General features: G+C 42.5%; 1 protein-coding gene across 1 annotated transcript in view; it reads right to left on the bottom strand.

Moving 5' to 3' along the window:
- TENM4 (teneurin transmembrane protein 4) overlaps positions 1–20,177 on the bottom strand; it is a 619,397-nt gene that overhangs the window by 82,592 nt on the left and 516,628 nt on the right. The window contains exon 19 of the mRNA XM_009323472.1: positions 5,338–5,457. Coding sequence (XP_009321747.1) covers positions 5,338–5,457 — 120 coding nt within the window. The remainder of the gene's footprint in view (positions 1–5,337; positions 5,458–20,177) is intronic.

The following is a 20,177-nucleotide window of genomic DNA, read 5'->3' as shown; positions in this document are numbered from 1 at the left end:
CTTCCTGGACTCCTTTGCCCTTCAGGACTGCCTCCCAAGGGACTGTGTCACCCAGTCTCCTAAACAGGCCAAAGTAGCAGTTCTGCTGATCCCCCTCCTTACTTCTCCAAGAATTGAAAACCCTATCATTTTGTGATTACTATGCCCAAGACGGCCTCCAACCATCACATCACCCACAGGTCCTTCTCTGTTCGTAAACAACAGGTCCAGGGGGCACCTTCCCTAGTTGGCTCCCTCACCATCATCTGTGTCAGGAAGTTATCATCTTCCACACACTCCAGGAACCTTCTAGACTGTTTCCCCTCTGCTGTATTGTATTTCCAGCAGACATCTGGTAAGTTGAAGTTCCCCACAAGAACAAGGGCTAGCGATTGTGAGAGCTCTCCCAGCTGCTTATAGAGTATTTCATCTGCCTCTTCATCCTGGTTGGGTGGTCTATAACAGACTCCCACCATATCTGCCGTGTTGGCCTTCCCCCTGATTCTTACCCATAAACACTCAACCCTATCGTCACCATCATTAAGCTCCAGACAATCAAACCACTCCCTACAACGTACAGGGCTACCCCACCACCTCTCCTTCCTTGCCTATCCCTTCTGAAGAGTTTATAGCCATCCACTGCAGCACTCCAGCTGCGAGAGTCATCACACCATGTTTCTCTGATGGCAACTGTATCATAGTTTTCCTGCTGCACAATGGCTTCCAGCTCCTCCTGTTTGTTGCCCATACCGCATGCATTGGTGTAGATGCACTTCAGTTGGGCTATTGATCCACCACCTTTTCGGGGTGAGAAGCTCTAATTCCTATGTGACCATTCTCAGGCGCTTCTGTGGTTTCTAATGCATCCATTGCCCTTGTGTCTTTGCTGCCGCATGGATCTCCATCCCCTAGATGGAGACTGATATGGCAGATGGAAGGACCTCGCTAGCACACCGTCCCTCAAACCTTGGTATGCCACCCCCAGGCTTATCTCTAGCAAGCCTGGTTTTATCCCTTCAAATCTAGTTTAAAGTTCTTTCAATGAGCCCTGCTAACTCCTGTGCAAAGATCCTCTTCCACCTTCGAGACAGGTGTACCCTGTCTGTCACCAGCAGGCCTGGTGTCGTGTAGACCGACCCATGATCAAAAAACCCAAAATTCTGCTGGTGACGCTAGGCTTGGAGCCAGGTATTGATCTGCTGGCTCTTTCTGTTTCTTTCCTCATCAAGATGGCAGGTACATGATACCAAAAAAGTCTGGAGACTTTCCTGTTGTTTTATTAACACCGTGCCCACAACCATGGGATACGGTCTGTTTCTTTCCTCATCAAGATGGCAGGTACATGATACCAAAAAAGTCTGGAGACTTTCCTGTTGTTTTATTAACACCGTACCCACAACCATGGATTTACAAACTGAGGATTTACAGTCTCTATAAACTACCAGTTTGATCAAATTTCAAGCTTTATTCAAAAATGTGGTTTATAATCCAGTACTGATACTTCGATCCATCTATTAACTTTGCTTTATAGAGAAATGCATACAATAGCGTGGTTTCAGAGCTGTCGTTTTATCTTCATGCCTTCTTATCTGAAAAAAGTCTGTGTCACAATAATTAGGCTAAAACCACATGGAAGCCTTGAAGGTATCAAAGAGTTTTGCTCAGACTAAGTAATGCGACTTAAACAGAACCAGGATTTCACTATTAGAGGCTGTATCTGAGTACTGTAATAGGAGTGAAACCTACTTGCAGAGACCTGGAATACAGTCAACCCACTTACAGGTGTGAAAAATTCAGTTCACTGTAATTTTAGAACTGAAATTTCACTTATGATACTAATTTTGAAACTTGGTCATGCCAAAAAAACCCCCCTCAAAACAACAAACCAAACCCAAAGCAACAAAATCAGCTTAGGAACCAATCTAGCTAAACTGATGCAATTCTGTCTTTAAACTCCCTTACTTTAAAAACACAGTTATTGCCCTGCTATCAGTAAACTGATTTGCTAAATCAATTTAAGGCAACTCAGTGCACATTTTCAAAAATATATATTCCTATGGTGAATATGCCAAATAATAAAGCCAGTGAGTTTTATGCAGTTATCTCATAACCCCTGGAACAAGGTAACTAATTGCATGCGTACTCCCATTTTTCCTCCAGACCAGAATGACACCAAAGATGGTCCAGATGACTCCATATGACTGTGCACCGCTGTGGACTGGGAACACATGCAGTCTGCTACTGTAGTTCAGGAGAAGCTACTTCTTGCTTAAGAGCATCAACATCTTAAACCAAAGCAAGTCAATCACATGAAAACTGCACTGTGAAAAAGCTGATGAGAAGAGAGTCATGCTCTATTCAGAAAATTACTGAAAACTATCAAAACACAGAATAGAAACTGTAATAGCAATAATTCTTTATGTGATTTTGAAAGTGCTTTGCAAGAAGTATTTAATAAATGCTATATCAATCAGTAAGGAAGGCAAGTAAATGTTATCTCCTTTTCACAGGCTGGTTGGCTAGCCTAGGATGGTTGAGAGATGCATCTAATGCTACCCACTAAATCAGCAGCGAGGCTAGGATTAGAAATAAGGGATGTCTGACATCATTTTCTGCCCTGACAATTTTAGTCTTAATGCTCTTAAATACTTCAAGGTAATTTTTAGAAGACCTCACCGCTGAGGAAGTCGCTGGATTCTGGTGTTCTTTGAAAGAAGGGCTTTCACTTGTCCGTTTATTACCTCCAGAGTACACAGATGCACTGCTGTGCCCATTCATTTGAGAAAATATCTGCACGCATGCCTCACACAATTTTGGAAGGTATTTTTATGATTCAAGAGACTCAGCACTGCAACTGGACAATTTATTGAATGTCAGTTGTACACCAGATCTCCACAAGGTTTCTGCAGAAGCAGACTGGAGAAGCAGGTTGATTTGAGAGGACGGTGAAGAAAGTGAAATCAGAAGAGCTGACACCATGCAGTCTGGGGTTACACTGACCACCAGCAGCTGCCAACAGAAATCCCAGCTTCAGGATGAATCCCACTTGGTCACAGACTCCCTTGTCTGAGATAGCTGATCTCTTGTCATTTTTATCATTTGGAGCTGAGTACCTGCTGGGGTCTGAGTCAGCAAACTGCAGCACTGAGCTCCTTGAAACTAATTTAACTTCTGGAGGCTGGCAGCAGGCCCCGAGGAACCGGCAGTCCGGTGAAGATTGGTGGAGCATACTGATGCTCCAGCTGCATTGCTTTCTGCCCTGGGTCCCCTGCTCAGCTGGAGGTTGGGAAGGACAAGGTGTGAAAGGAACACCCCTGGCTTGAACTGCCAGCAGAAGGCGGCTTATAGCAGGGGGAAGTTGCCTTTCACCACCTGGGAATTGGAAAGAAATAGTTACTCAGATATTGCAAAGGTCCAGGGCTGGGATAGCAGCGCTCACCTCCGTGCTCTGGTCCTGTTTAGCTTACTGGTATGTTTGCTGTTTAAGATAAGGCCCTCTGTGCTAGGTACAGCACAACTGCAAAGCAAAGAGATGGTCCCTTCCTCAAAGTACTTGTAATCTAAATGAAAGATTACAATAGTAGTTGGGTATTGTATATAGGACAAGGAAACAGGTGGAAAAAAGGTTATGGCAGGCATTATTGTCCAGGAATTTTGCAGGCATATTTATCTAATAGACACAGGTTTTGTGCCAGTGTATACGCAGCAATCTGATCTTGAGAGTGCAGTTTGGATCTCACTTTCACGCAAAGTAGGTTCAGTAAGGTTGACAAAGATACTCATAGCATAAATGTGCAAGACTTCCTCCTTTTTGTAGCAATGCCTAAGCTACAGGCAATACAAAGGCACCAGCTCCAGAGTCACCCTTTTCCAAAGGAGACCACTAGTTTTCCTAGGATGCCTTTTTATTATCCAGATTTTATTATCATGTCATCCAAGAGGTGGAGCATCACTCGGAAAGCCTCCTAGTCACCATCAGTGTTACAAAAGGTGCAAACCCTCCTGAGCATGAACAAGGCAGCATTAAGCACACATTGCAAGCACATGTTCCTCTCTCTCATTATAATCCTATCACCTTCTCAGGCCAAGTCAAACCTTTAATGAAAGTTGTGGATTGGAGAGGTGCTAAAATCTATAAATCCTCGCCCAAGTGCTCGTGGTTAGTAGTCAATACATACAGCATGTGCAGCTGGAACCCCTTATGTTTCATTTTTGTTCTTAAAAGAAAGGGAGCCAATTAGCACTGACAGACAAAAGATAAGATGAAAGACTTTCCCAATTTGCAATGCTTTTGTTTTGGTTGAGCGTGATTGCTCAGATTTTAAGCACTTGCCTCTAACACAACCGTAATCTTAATGACTTCTTCCTAATCATTTCAACATGAATTAGCAAGAAGAGAGGTGTTGGGAGCAGGAGGCATCTTTTCTTTACGTGCATGGGCACTGCATTGCCCAACTGTTGGCTAAAGATTCTAGGTGATATCACAAAGTTAACAATAATAAATAATAGAAATAAGAATAGAATAGAACAGAATATTTTCAGTTGGAAGGGACCTACAAGGATCATCTAGTCCAACTGCCTGACCGATTCAGGGCTGACCAAAAGTTAAAGCATGTTATTAAGGGCATTGTCAAACACTGACAGGCTTGGGGCATTGACCACTCAAGGACCTTCACATCCTTCTTAAATTGTGGGGCCCAGCACTGCACACATTTCTCGAGGTGAGGATGCACCAACGCTGAATAGAGTGGGATAATCACCTCTTTTGACCGGCTGGTTATGCTGTGTTTGATGCACCCCAGGATGCGGTTTGCCCTCTTGGCTGCCAGGGCACACTGCTGACTCATACTGAGCCTGATGTCAACCAGCACCCCCAGATCCCTCTCTGCAGGGCTGCTCTCCAGCCACTCCTCTCCCAGTTTAGACTTGTGCTCGGCATTACTCCGTCGTAGGTGCAGGATCCAGCATTTGGACTTGCTAAATTTCATGCCATTGATAATTGCCCAATGCTCCAGTCTATCTAGATCCCTCTGCAGGGCCTCTTGTCCCTCAAGACAGTCAACCCCACCTCCCAGTTTGGTATCATCAGCAAACTTGCTAATGGTGTATTCAACTCCTGCATCCAGATTGTTGATAAATATATTGAACAGGACTGGCCCTAGAACTGAACCCTGAGGAACACCGCTGGTGACCGGTCACCAGCCAGATGTAGCCCCATAACAACTAACAATAATGCATCAACATCTCCAAAAGGCATCAACAATAAACGTACTCTTGGAAAGAGTTTCTCTTTAGTGTTGATGGTAATAATGCCATAACTGCTGCTTGAACACTGTAAATCCTAGAAAGACATCCTACCTGCCGTCTTGTCTGCTGATTGTGTATCCAAAAAGAGGATTGTTGACAAAGCTGATGTTCACTCCAACTAGAGGGGTCCCATCTGCTGTCATCACCTGGCCTCGAATCACACACGCATGTCTGCAAGAAGGAGAAAAATTGTAAGAAATAGTAAGTCTTTTGACAAAATCAGGTTTTTCCTCTACTTCTGTGGCTGGGAATCCTATGGATTAGAAAGCCCAGGCCCTTATGTCCTGGAAAGCTAGGGGCCATGCTGTGTGTCTTGATGGTGGGATGCTGCTCTTGAAGACTTTCTCAGGAGTTGTGTAAGAACATTCAATACCTAAAATGAGGTTTACCTTTATCCTACGCATATACTTCATTAACTGTGGACTTCTGTAGGGTTCACAACATCACACTGGAATTTGCTATAAACAAGTTTCACAGTGTCTTGACAATATTGCCCAAATTAAGGGCAAAGCACATTTTAGAATCAAAGAGAACAGAAACCCACCAAGCACTGCATGGGCGCATTTAAGACACAAAAATTCTGTGGCAGAAGCACCCTGACCAAGGCTTGACAGCTCATTTCTTCCACGCTTGGGAAAACCACGACAGATAATTTGCTAGGTTCAGATAGCTTCCCTACAACCTGCTTGGGGAACTGAGCATGCTAACAAGACAGGCTTTTTCTTCCCATCTTTCTTTCCAAGTTTGGTAGATTGCAGTATTGTATAGGCTACATCTATTCCAATTACTCTGTGCTCTGTAATGTGCTCTTTTATCTAAGGATTTCAAGGATCTTTACAAACATTGATTAATACTGCAAGATAGGTATTTTACAGAGACAGGAAATAAAGCACAGAGTGATTTTCAGTTGTCCAAGGTCAGTCAGAAAATCTGCTGTAAAGCCAAAGACAGATTTTCTAGGTTCTTATTCCAAAGTCTGTTTCCAGACCTCTAAGTCATTACTATGCCTCTACCTTAGGAGCTTCCTATAAAGACAAAGCATCACATGTCTGTGAGAGTGTCTGAACCCAATTTTTGGCTGAAGGTAACTATTTTTCTGAGCAGCAACAGCAAATTGTGGTGTCAGTGTGCTAACATGACCCAGTGAGTGATTTTCCTAACTGCTGTCCTGCTGGAGAGCAGAGATTGAAAGCCAATGTTTCTACAGGTGCAGGACCAGATCTCAGCTAGAGTAAATGATCCCAGCTGCACTTGCTATCTACCCACTTCAACTGAGAAATGTCGCTTTACTGGTTCACTGAGGCAAAGGATGGTATTTGCAATATTTTGTAAAGATGATTTCATAAACACGGATCATCAGGGAAAGATCAAGCTATTTTCTTACAGTCCACCTAAAAATCTGATAATGTATAATGCAAGGAGATAAAGTATAATTTCTATTTAATAAGGGCTGCACTAGTTGTATATTCCACAGTACAGAACACAGACCATTTGTCAGGGAGTCTTAAACAAAACTCCTACCGATCTAAATGGAGAGCTCCTGTATTAACAAAAATTCTCGAAGCGTTACCAGAATGTGTTGGCAATCTAAACTGTGACTGGATTCATATGTAATTTTGGAACAGGCCACAGGCAAATGAGATAATGGAAATTATTTTTCTGTCACTGAGTTTTCTCCGATATATCATCACTGGCTTGTTAGGAATCATGTAGGAAAAGACTTGGGCCCAGCTTGGAGCTAATAATATTCTTCATTCTTCTATTGCTTCTCCCACTGAAGGCTCTAACTCAGCTTTCCATACACAACAAATTCAAAATAATATTCCAATACAGTAATATACGCATCATTCTCTAACAGGCAGGCAAAGCGTAACTCAAAGGATCACGATGCCATGGAATATGCTTGGAAAAATGCCAATGCTTGGAATAACCCCACTGAAGTCAACAGGTCACCAACTGTTGTGCAATTTTGCACAAAGTGAGTATGTCTAATCACATGTCTGAGCTAAGAGCAGAAGCGAGGCCTTCTCTTCCCAGATTCTTCCACGATCCCCTCCACCCTGCCCCATCTCCTTTTCCATCCTTTAGAGAGACCTGGGGAAGGGTTTGAAGCTGTCTTCTCTCAGCTTCTTATCAAATGGCTGCGCATTTTGTGAAAGACAAGGAATCACTACAGACTGTTGCTTGAAGACTAAGATCTTCTTGCTGCAGAGCACAAGGGACTAAGTATTCTGAATTACTGACAGCATATTCAAGCCAACACTGGGACTACAAATGCTTTAAAATACTTGAGAGACAAGATCATACATTTTGTGAACTCGAAAAGAACACTTCCACCTGTTGTTTCTTCCTTCCAGGAGTTAAAAGCAAGCAAAGGAAAAAATAATACAACATGTTGCAGGTGTCTCTCCTGCTGTCCTACACAAAACACATGTCCAAGCAGTTGCAAACTTCTAAGTAATATTGCAAGCACATTGGCCTAGATCCTCAGCTCATTTTAACGGGGGGATGTGCTTTATATCAGCAAGCATCTGGTCCACTACATATCACTGACAACTATTTCTTCAATAACAAGCACCAGCACAACATGGACAAACAAAGAGCTTCCTCTCATCTTGGCAGCTGTAACAAATGCATTTGAACTCCCACCTTCCAGGAAGACACTCTGTTCCCATTCTAGACGATGCTTCACAGCACTGCACTCCAACTCTGTTAGCACATCTATGTGCTGACTAACTCAGGCGATGCTGGCAACTCTTCTCAGAGAAGCAGCTCGTCAGCAGGCCCAGCTGCATCCACCATCCTCCCGAGGACTGTAACAATAGCTTTATTTACATGCTATAAGGAAAGATGTTCCCACAAAGAGGACAACTTTCCCAAACCAGTGATAAAAAGAAGCTGGAGCAACATGCACAAATCTGAATTCATTTAAAAGCAGTAGGGATGGAAAATGGAGGAAAACTGAGGCCCAGACTCTGCCCGATTAGAGTCTCAAATCTTCTTCCTCCCCGGGTGACAATTTGCCCCACTTGGGAAAAACAGTTAATACAGTGTGGTGGAAGCAGCTGGCTTCTCTGGTGTCAACATGCCCTTTCTGGAAGGAAGATCGACTACCCACAACACACCGAGCCCCCCAGGAACCTGGTTAATGCTAATTTAGTCAGCCATTTCCTTCAGAAGACCTTGGTCTAAATGCAATTACACTACAAACAAGTTAAGTGGTACTGCTAAGACGCTCAGCTCCGCTATAAGGTCTCCCAATATATTTACATAAAATTATCTCTCATGTTAATAGAAGAGATTTATTCCATTAGGCTAGACCTGCCACTTCAGAGTCTTTTCTGCAGTTGAACAAAACTGAATTTCTCGTAGCTGTAGCCTCATCTTTCCATTGAATTATTAACAGATTCCACCTATTGCCTCTGTTTTCTGACTTTTTTGTTTGTTTCTTTCTTTCATTACTTTCACATCAGGTTGTATGGATTCTTGTTTTACAATGAACAGCAGTCTGCTTTTTTTCTTCCTCTTCAATTAGACTTTTCTTTTCTTTTTTTTTCTTAATTTGTCCATAAAAGCTTCCCTGAAACACCAAATCATTGTCAAAATGCTATCTGCGCCAGATGGTGTAGCAGACAATTTTACACCATCGTTTTGTGAAGTCATTCTTTATTCCCTAGAAAATTAAATTAAGTCTTCCTGGTAAGATCTGGGCCACAGTGTCAAAACAGACAGGGATGCACCGATGCCTTTACTTTCCCATTGCTCAGATATAAAGAAACTTTGACAGGCTGTCAACAAAATTCAAGCAGACAAAACCAGCTTTAGTACAGAAGCCAGAAAAGTAAATTCCCAAAAAGCCATTTCACATTATGGGAGTACATTAAAGATTTGTCTTTAATACTGACTCTGATCCAACATCTCATAACTTAGACATTGGCCCTTCCAATACTTCTTATTCATAGATGTTTTCTACTGACACTGCGCTTGGCACTGGGAAATAGACAAAAATACTGCTTGTGCTAAACATTTTTCAGTGGGAAAAGAAAATTCCATGCACCCTAAACCCCCTTTTGCTGCAAGAAATGTATATTCTTTCCTTGACTGAGGATAGGTGCCATGGGAAATCTCACCCAATGAACTTCTGCAGGTCCTCAAAATATTTCCATCGTAACTCATTGTGCCTTCTCCTTTAAAGGTTTCAGATGTCTGGAGATGGTTATCATGCCTGCTTAGCCATCCTCAGCCAAGTTATTAATAATAAATATTTTAATTTGCCACCATAAATCTCTTCATCTCTTTGAAGTTACTTACCACTTCCATATTTTATTGGTGTGTATATATATATATCTATTTATATATATGGGAGTTATCCTTCTGCTGTGGATGAAACGTCAACAGAGCAACATAAAGTGAAAATCTAGAAAGTTATTCTCATTGGGAAGAGGTTCTTAATGAAATTAGGTGATCTCAGTTCTATTTCTTCCTCTGCTCAGACTTTCTGTGTGAAACTGGTCGTGACAACTAGTCTGCATGGGTCTTTGTACTCCACCTGCAAAATCACAATTGAGGCACATCCCCTCCTTACAGAGACATTAGAAGGATAATTGTAGTAATCTGCTAATCCTTTGCATAGGGATTTTTACATTCTCATGGAACTTCATCTGTGATATGCTCAGGCACCTTGCTGGTAAGTGCCTGTAAATACAGTCATTTGCTACAAACACAATCTCACGGCTTTAGCTGCTGTGACCTTTTTGCTTGATAATAACACAGAGTGCAGCAAAATGTACCTCGTCCATTTTGGGTTGAATGCACCTGTCTCACGTTAAACAACCTCAGGGCAGTCTAGTACTAGGACAGATAGGAAAATTGGTAGAATGCCAGGTAAAAGCTAAGGGCATCATGATCAAACACATGGACACAGAGAAAATGCCTGAGCTGGCAGATGAAGGACAAAAGAAGAAGAGGAAACAGCAGAACATACAGACCTTCAAGTTCATTGCTTGTGGCAGTACCTCCCTCAAAAGCTGTCTGTAAAAAAAGCCCTGCCCACTTGCCTCTTAACTGGGCAGAAAAAACTCCTGATAGTCTTTCCTTGAACTGAGCCAATCCCTGTTCAGTTCAGTTTAGCTGTAGGAAAGGCTTAAATTGGAAACCCACTTACTGATCTTAGCTGCCATCTGAATTAAGGAATTAAGGTTAGGAAACAGAATAGAAAAGATCTTGCTGAAGGGTTCCTTGTTAAACAAGAAAGGCACGCTTATATGAAAAAACAAAAATTAAAGAGTAGTCATGCAGAAAGACTCCCACACCACCATGGATAGCACAAGTGAGTTTCTGAAAGGGTTTGGCATGTGTTGGGCAGCTGGAATACAAATCATTAATTAGGCTTAGCAGAGAAGCTCGCCAGTAAGGGGAGCACCAGAATGCCAGTGTCAATCTGACAAAGGGACTAAATGCGCTGACATTCAACCAAGTCCCAAACGGGGACTTGCTAAAGTGGCACTGACAGACATGGCTTGCAACAGATCCTGCCACTCAACTTTCTGAGCAGCTGATGGAGTGGGAGACCCAGGAGAAAAAGAGGGGAAGATGAAGAGCAAAGTTTATAAGAGCTCTGATGAGGCTCAATAAAAGAAAGTCAATGCTAAGTTGTTTGCGGCAAGAAACAGTATTTGTTCTGTTTGTTTAATCCACTCAGTGAAGTTACTTATAAGGTCCCATCACTGAAGGGTCAGGAGATGCTGATGATTCTTTATGCAGGTATGGTCCTTAACTGTTAACCTTTTGCAAGAAACCTTCTACAGTCTTTTAGATATTCTACAAAACACACAGTAAAGCCAACGGAATGAAACGTGTCAATGAATGCCCATTTCTTAAGTTGTCTTAAGAAGGACAGGGGAAAAAGCAACACTTTCACAAATGTGGCTAATGAAGTTGGTATTTGAAGTACAGAGGAAAGCGCTTATTAATCAAGATTTACAATAATACCTCCAGATACGGATTTTAATTCTTGTTGCCTCTTCAGAGTCTAACCTCACAGTATCAAACCAGTGGGTTGTCTTCATCTGATATTTTTAGTCTTCATGAGCAGGATTGGTTTTGTGACCAGCTGCTGCCCAGTTTCTCAAGCTCTGCATGCATCTGCCTGCATTCTGCCCTGTGAAGACTTACAAACTGATAGTTCTCAAAAACCTCCTTTGGCATCACCTTTGTTAGCAATACTAGTGACTGCTAGCTGTAGCTCCTCCAAAAGGAAAAGAAGGCACCTGTATTGCACGACAGTTTAGTAACAAAATGTAGCATCATTTGAGGACTACCTACCGCTTCTAGAAAAACCATGATCATTGCTCTCAAAATAATTCCCTGCTGGCTCCATTCCTGAAAGACTCAGGCCCTTATTGCTTTGAAAACTTCTCCCAAGATTTGAACCTTGTTCACCTACTCGGTGTGTGCCTTTTTTCTCTTTATGAAAGCACAATCTTCCTCTCTGATCTGCCAAGCAATCTGGCCACTGTTGGAAAGAGATGCCACTTCTGCCATTCAAAACATCTTGGGTCTCTATGCCTCATTGACTCGCTATTTTTGCATCCCAAGATTTCTCAGTTGAGCTATAATGGGAAGGTGGGAGGATAAGGAATACAGGAAGGCGGCTCAGCAAATAGGAAATAACGAGGAAAAGACACTGATGCTGGTCTCTGAAATTATAAAACTGGCTCCAACTATACTATTTAAGTGAAAGCATTTTAGAACAGAGTTTTATAGGAAATGCAATGCATAGTAAAGTTGAGCTGTGCTTTACTGCAAAGTTTCAGTGAAGAATCCTTTTATTCACAATGTGGTTGACTAAGAAATGCTTTAAAAGTTGGTGATTCTCTCCATTACTCCACTACAACCCAAGAAACACTCTCTTGCTTTGTACGAGATCTCAAAGAAACAGAATCACACTCCTATTTTTTCAGGTCTGTAAAATCCAAGTCAGGAGTTCAGTGGCTCGTAAGGTGCAAGATAATTTTTCTACCTAATACTGAATTACGCTCATTTCATAATTTTTCAGAAATGATCCTATAACCATTATTTCTATGAGAGGTAAAGACTTTATGGTGCAATAACTTTCAGAGATGAATAATGTATTCATGTCAAGTCCTCACAAAAAATGTCTGCAGAACTTACCAGTTCTGTATTATTATAGTATTTTACGTCTGGTATTTATTATGTAGGCTGTGGACACATATTCAGCTCTGCAGAAGACCCAAAATAAAAGCAATTCCTTCCATTAAATTTGAGGCACTATGAAAGCAAAATTGAGCAGAACAGAAGGAAAAAATACATTATTTCCAGGTTAATTATAAAATGAGCTCTCTTTTTGATGATCATAGGGAAAGTTTTTTAACTACATAGAAGCTGTCTGATAGCTTTGTAATGATCCAAAGGAATTAGGAAAAAAAGTGGTTCAATGAAATATATAAGATTTTATGACTGGGATTTTAAAACTGCTTTTTTATGTAGGGGGTTTTAAACAATTTAGCAAGTAAATGTCACACTCGAAGGACAGGCTCTTCCTGATATATTGAAATGGCTGAAAACTGTACTTGGACTCCGCTGTTAGCATCCAACAGCTAGAGGCAACTGCCCCAAAGCTGATCTGGCAAGGCAGAACTTTACCCCATCAGTGCAAAGCCAACAGGATCAGCTCACACCAGTTGCCCCACAGTTTTAAGTGGGAAAGGAGATTTTACACTAAGCTGGCCGAGGGGTGCTCAAGCTCTCCAGTCTGGTCTGGGGTCAGCAAACCTCTGCAGAGGCGAGGCAGCAAAGAGCTTGGGGCAGAAAGCTCCAGCTTTTTGCAGAATGAACGTGCTAAGGTCCCAGATGCGAATCATCACAACAGTGAGCCGGTATTTAATTTGAAGAAGCCTTATGCAGTAATGAAATAATCAAATCTCTCCATTGAACAGGATATGCAGTTTCTAGTGATGTTATTATATTGAATGGAGCTACTGGCTCAGCTCATAGTTATCATGCCAGACACGTCTATCAACGAGTACTGTAAAACAATGGGCACGTGGGATGCTCTTTTTTCAGAGGAACGTACCTTGAATATTGAATAAATATTAATCAAATATGTACGTGCCAGATCCAAGAGAATACATCAGCATCTGTATCGTAGTTAGACTCCTAAACCCAAATGTGCACATCAGCACCTGTGCAATGCAGGGGGTACTTAACTCATTAGGAGTTTTGTTTTCCTGCTTGGGAGTTTTGGAGGCTTGAGTTCTGCTTTCTGCACACTCCAAGAGCTCCTAGGTACACAGGTATCACCTGAGACCTTTTAATCCCAGGTACGGGATGGTGCAGCATTTATATCAGCTGCCTTGCCTGATCCCGGAAGCGTGCCCAAATCACACTAAGAAGATCCTACGCAAGAATTTGTGCTTGGTAATAAATGTCCAATGTTTTTTAATATTTTTTAAAAACTGCACCCCGGTTTCTCTAATGACTGCACACAGGATTCCCTTCTACTGCCACTTGTGAAAGGCGAATATAATTATATTATGATTATGCTATGTTATGGAAATAAACATAAAAATGGATAGGAACTTTGCTTTCATAGAGTCCTGTGGGTACAAATTCCACGAAGTGGAAGTAAGCTGCATATGTTGCGTTAGTTTATTATATGGAAATAATGCCATGTTCAACTCAAAATCATTTTACACTGAAATAATGCCATACTATATAATTTAAAATCAAAAGAAAAAGGCAAACATTGAAAAGGCATATATATCTATATGCCCTGTACACTGAAAAGGTAAGTTTTAAAAGTATGCTTTCCTGTGCTTAAAAGGAATAATTACCGAAATAAAAAACGCTGTCTTTGAAAATTCCTCATTATTCTCCTGTATTTCAAAAAGCTATGATTTGTAGCTAATAAGTAGTTCATTTAAGCAGAAAGCAACAAAAGCAGAACGATGCCTTTGGAAGACAGTAATGCTGGGAAGGAGAGGGTTTGAAGAGGTGCTGCGTTAGCTTGGTTTAAAATATGAAAAAAAATGACCCCGTACTCATCAATGCAGGTACCGCACTGTGCCACCAGTGCTCACTCTCAGGAACGCTGGGTGGGGTCTAATGCTATGACACAGTCTTAAACAGATGCGGCGTTTATCTTTCAAAGCTGTCCTAACCCGCGGAGCTGCTGTGCTCCATGAGCTCCTGCATCGCCTCCGGGGTGCCTGCAGTTCAGTGGGTGCATCCGACCCACGGCATTTCGCTGCCAGCCCAACGGAGCCGCATCCTGCTGGAGCCAGGCCAGAGCCATGGGCTGGACCAGCCATCTGGGGAGAAATCATCAGCAGAAAGCCACACCTGATGAGTTTGTGTTTTTTGAATTCTAACTTTGTCTTTGGCTAGAAAAGAAGCGTTTCTTACTTCACACTTTTCTTGAGGGAAAAGTACAGAAAAGACAGAGCACTTTGGTTTCTCTGTGAAGGAAGCTCAGGAAGATCTGCTGGGGTGAACCTGCAGCCCTCCAGATGTGGGAAGAAATGGGTGAAAGGAAAAGAGAAGGTGCTTTGAACGTCTTCCTTCAAGGATACTAAGATAGCATTATAATATTCTTTGAAATCATTCACAGCTGAACCAGAGGGACTACCGAAACGTTTTGAAAGCCATTTTGATCCTCCCCTATTCTCTCAGTTGTTCTTTGGCCATGATCAATACTCACAATTTTGGTTTTGATAGGGCTTGGGTTCGATACAGCTTAACTGTGACAATAAAAACCATTAAAATGGTGCACACATGCATTTATAGCATACCTGTCTACCTTAGCACCTGTCCTGGTTTCGGCAGGGATAGAGTTAATTTTCTTCCTAGTAGCTGGTACAGTGCTGTGTTTTGGATTTAGGACCAGAACAATGTTGATAACACACCGATGTTTTAGTCGTTGCCAGGTAATGCTTACACTAGCCAAGGGCTTTTCAGCGTCCCATGCTCTACTGACTGAGAAGGCTGGGGGTGCACAAGAAGCTGGGAGGGGGCACAGCCAGGACAGCTGACCCCAACTGGCCAAAGGGACATTCCATACCATGGGACGTCATGCTCAGTACATAAACTGGGGGAAGCTGGCCAGGGGGGCCGCTGCTCGGGGACTGGCTGGGCATCGGTCAGCGGGTGGTGAGCAATTGCATCGTGTATCCCTTGCTTTGTATATTCTTTTATTATTATTGTTATTATTAATACTATTTTATTTTATTTAAATTATTAAACTGTTCTTATCTCAACCCACGAGTTTTCTCACTTTTACTCTTCTGATTCTCTCCCCCATCCCACTGCGGGGCGGGGAGAGTGAGCGAGTGGCTGGGTGGTGCTCAGCTGCTGGCGGAGGTTAAACCACGACAGCATCTAACAGTGCTTGTGTAACCCTCCCCAGCTGGCTCAGTAAGGTACACTGTACAGCCTGGCACACAGCGGGGACACAGGGAGGTGGAGTGACATGTTTACAGCTACCTTGTCACTCAGTAGTGGAAAAAGAAATGTGCAAATTTAATTCTGATCAGAATTTTAAACCATGAAAACTTACTACTCTTTGTACTTAAGACTACTGACCTGAGGGCAACAAGGGACCACTTTGCAGCTGATACCAGATCCTGCTCTCTGATGTGTCTTTATAACTCAGCTGGTTATTTCTAGCTGCCCATGTAAATGGGATGGGTTAATACTGCTGGCAGCAAGTAGATATATACAACCTGTCCCAAAAAAGAAGGGGTATAAAACACACCTACTTAAAAATCACCTGATTTAGTTTCAAATATTCTTTACAAAAAATGCCAATTCTGCACATGGTTTTCTGAGGCACTTTAATCCTATGCCAACATTTAACATAAAAGACTCCGTGGATCAGGACTTCAGCCCATTCTTTCTTGCAACTTTCTGACGCTGTCCCTTAAAAAAGAACAAATATATCAGGTGTCCTACTTCAAAGTCAACAACTTGACACTACTGCAACTTGTGCTGCTCCTTATGGTGATGGACAACTAAGAATGGCTTAAAAATACAAAGCAAACAGCAGGAGTAAGTGTTTTCAAAATCAATACAAGAACGATCAAGTAGCAGAAGAGTACTTGTTATCTGTTCATCAAAATGATGTGGAAAGACATTCTGTGCATTCAGAATTTAATTTAGCTACTTGCTTTATCATCATAAACACTCATTTCAATATGGGCAATGATTATTTTTTCTTCCCAAACATGCATAATATATAATTGCTGGTATTTTGGAGGAGACAAGGTCTTTACCTTTATCCATCAGGGTAATTTATCATTGTCTTTCTTTTTCTTCTGCAGTGGTGAGAGAGCTTGTCAGCTCAGCTTGTTCTTAAAAAGCTGGAGTGTAATTCAATAATAAATTCACTCAAAGGCTAGCTGTCACGAAGCATTCATTTATTTGTATCCATTAGGTGATCTGCACTGCTGTTCTCTCCAAAAGGTAACTAAGCTGCATTTCTGAAGCCCAAGAAATATATTGCATAGATATTCAGTCATCTCCTTCACACCGCTGCCACTTCTGCATAGGCCATACAGGAATGCAAATGTGCTGTGGTTTCCCCAGGGGTGGTAATCAGCCAGCCATGACCCGGTACAGCCCTGAGGAGTAGGCTGTGGTTCCTGACCTGAGTGATGAGTGTGCCTGTGCCACTGGTGTCTTTGCAGGATGTCAGATACGCAGGACACAGAGGTCCACGTCACCTCTGTGTTGCCTGCTTATGGGACTGCTCACAGCAAGTGGCATGGATCCAACTCCAATCCTACCCCATGAGGACGATGGCGCTGGGACAGAAAGATGTAGGACTTCCCATGCGCAGCAATCTACAGTCCTGATTTACAGCAAGGAGATGACTTCATGAATCACAGCGGCAGCAACAAAAGGGAGAGGGTTGTCCTAAGGCAGGATGCTGGAGCCCTCCATCAGAACAAAACGATTTCCTGCCCTCCCTCCTGTTGGACAAGCTATTGATCCAGGAACTGGAAGGAGAGGTGAAGATGGTTCATCCTGCCCCCCAGCTGCTGCTGTGAGCAGTTCCATGGATAAGAGAGGTATTATCACCTGCCTGTTGTAAAAGCAACCGGAGGAGATTCAACAGTGAGAACGCTACTGAAGAAAGTGCATATCCACATGTACAAATACAGTCAGTCTCACTTGCCCAGACTATTTGGGTTCCAGACGGTCCCAGCTCGCACTCCTCAATGGAGCAGTCACTGACCACTGCTGAAGCACTGCCATTTCCAGGGCGACAAGAGACAGCTGTTTAAAGGTTCAGCTTTCTAGGTGGTGGCAACAGACAATTGAAAATACAAAGAGAAGCCAAGAAAGCAGAAAACACTTGTAATAGTTGAGTTTATCCAGATCTATAGGATCTTTAAGAACTAACAAGAATGCACGATGTCTTTAAAGATCCCAAAAGAGTAATGGCATTTTCAGCAACCCAACAGACTGATAAGCCTGGACTGTGTGCTGTGGTGCTGTCTCAGGGGAAAATATACCTTCTGTTGAGGTCCTTCACTGTTACTTGCAACCACTTCTGTGATGAGTCAAGATATTTAATTTCAGAGATGCAATACAATCACAGCTTGAGGTGACATATCTGTAGACCATATTTAGTGATACATGCCCTATGCTGATATTTTAAGAATGGCAACCTCATAAATCATCGCTATCTCTGTATAATTCTTCGTGTTAACTTAAATGGAACAAGGAGCCCCATTTATTGGTTAAGAAAAAGCAGTCATTAAAATCCTTCCTATTGATTTGAATCTTTGTATTCCCTCACTCTAGTAATCTACATGCCAGATAAACATTTCTGCTAGCAGGTGCTCCTTTTGAATCCCGAATCTTTCTTTAGCAGAACGTCTACAGATGGTTAGTAACTCCTTCCTACATACAGACCTACCATCAGATCTGTGAAACGCATGTAACTCCTGTAGGAGTTTATGTGGCCCTAAATGACACAGTCTTTCTGCTGGTCCTCTTCTGGCACTCCCAGGAACAAATTCACTGTATAAATGAGAAATTCCTATTATTTCCCCCCCACCTCTGTGTGCAGCTGAACGCAAGCAGTCTTTAAAGAGAAGTTGCAAATTTTTTTTATCACACATGTATGAAAACTCCTATAGTTCTTTAGTTGTATGGAAAAGTTCATTAAACACAGACGTGTCTACCAAAACTCTCTACCTGTCAGAACAGATACACATGGACCTGATACAAGAGTCCTCTGAGGAAAGGCTTCTGACTGCAAGCTCAGCTGAGGAATTGCAACCCTAAATATATCAGAAAAATGAAATTGTGAATATAATCTATTTATTCCAAGGCCTGATTTTACAGCAACAAATCACAACTGACAGTAAAGAATTCACTGTGCTAACATTTAGTCCAGAGCCTGGCCTGTTCAGTATCCAGAACCTGCAATCTTCAGAATGCTGGTGAAGTACAACAGTTTGCAACATAGTGAGTGTTTGGCCTTAATCTGAATCACTCTCATCAGCTTTCTTGGACTCTGAAGGGCTTGACAGCAAGACAAATCAGGGAAACTATCACACCAGGCCAACTCCCTGACACTGGTGTGCTTCTAAGTGCTTCATGTCTGAGGTCAGCCTGTAGACCACCAGAGATGGCGATACATGGGAGGTGGTACCCCAGGGATGCTGGCAATGTCCCTTCATGGAAGAGCATTAGGTCAGGCCCAGAAGGGCCTGAGAGGCCTGCTGAGATGCAAGTGCTGAAATAAATACCCGCATAAACCCGAGGGTTGTAATTTTCAGTGCCAACCTATTCACTGCTGTGTGTGGGAAAGCTGAAAGTAAGCAGTTAATGACTGGGTGGAATTCAACAGAATCCAAACCTAAGTTTGAGAACCACCTCCTGGCTCAGGGTGACCACTTCTGAAAGGCAACGTTCAGGGCAGACACTGAATGATCTAAGAATCTGACACCACAGGGTATGTATTATGGTGTCCTGCTATAAGCACACGATTTTAAAGGGATGACCTCCCTTGACAGCCAGGCATGTACTTAAACCAATGGCTGAGATGCAGTCACAGAAGTGAACTGCATAAGATTTCTTTGCCAGTTCCTGTTTCTTGATGATGATTGCAGTGATAAAGAATGTTGCAGTATTAAAACCAATCTGTATTCAAGTTGATGATTGTTTATATTGGAAATCACTCTAATAGCCCTCCCTAGACTGTAAGATTTTCTTCAGTTATATAATCATAGAATAATAGAATGGTTTGGGTTGGAAGGGACCTCTAAAGGTCATCTAGTTCCAACCCCCCCTGCCATGGGCAGGGACACCTTCTGCTAGATCAGGTTGCTCAAAGCCTCATCTAATCTGGCCTTAACACTTCCAGGGATGGGGCATCCACAACTTCTCTGGGCAACCTGTGCCAGTGCCTCACCACCCTCATAGTGAAGAATTTCTTCCTTATATCTAATCTAAATCTACCCTCTTTCAGTTGAAAGCCATTACCCCTTGTCCTATCACTACGTGCCTTTGTAAAAAGTCCCTCTCCAGCTTTCTTGTAGGCCCCCTTCAGGTACTGGAAGGCTGCTATAAGGTCTCCCCGGAGCCTTCTCTTCTCCAGGCTGAACAACCCCAACTCTCTCAGCCAGTCTTTATAGGAGAGGTGCTCCAGCCCTCTGATCATCTTTGTGGCCCTCCTCTGGACTTGCTCCAACAGGTCCATGTCTTTCCTGTGCTGAGGGCTCCAGAGCTGGACGCAGTTCTTTCGAGATCTCTAATAGTCACACTTTAGATTGTAAATACCATTCTAGTTTCCCTCTCTTTTGGCTCTGTCAACGGCAGAAGGTCTGCCAGTGCTATTTACATGATACTTCTGGAAA

Source organism: Pygoscelis adeliae, unplaced genomic scaffold (genome assembly GCF_000699105.1).
Source record: "Pygoscelis adeliae isolate BGI_AS28 unplaced genomic scaffold, ASM69910v1 Scaffold84, whole genome shotgun sequence".
Lineage (NCBI taxonomy): Eukaryota > Metazoa > Chordata > Aves > Sphenisciformes > Spheniscidae > Pygoscelis > Pygoscelis adeliae.
This window is presented reverse-complemented; position numbering and strand designations above follow the sequence as displayed.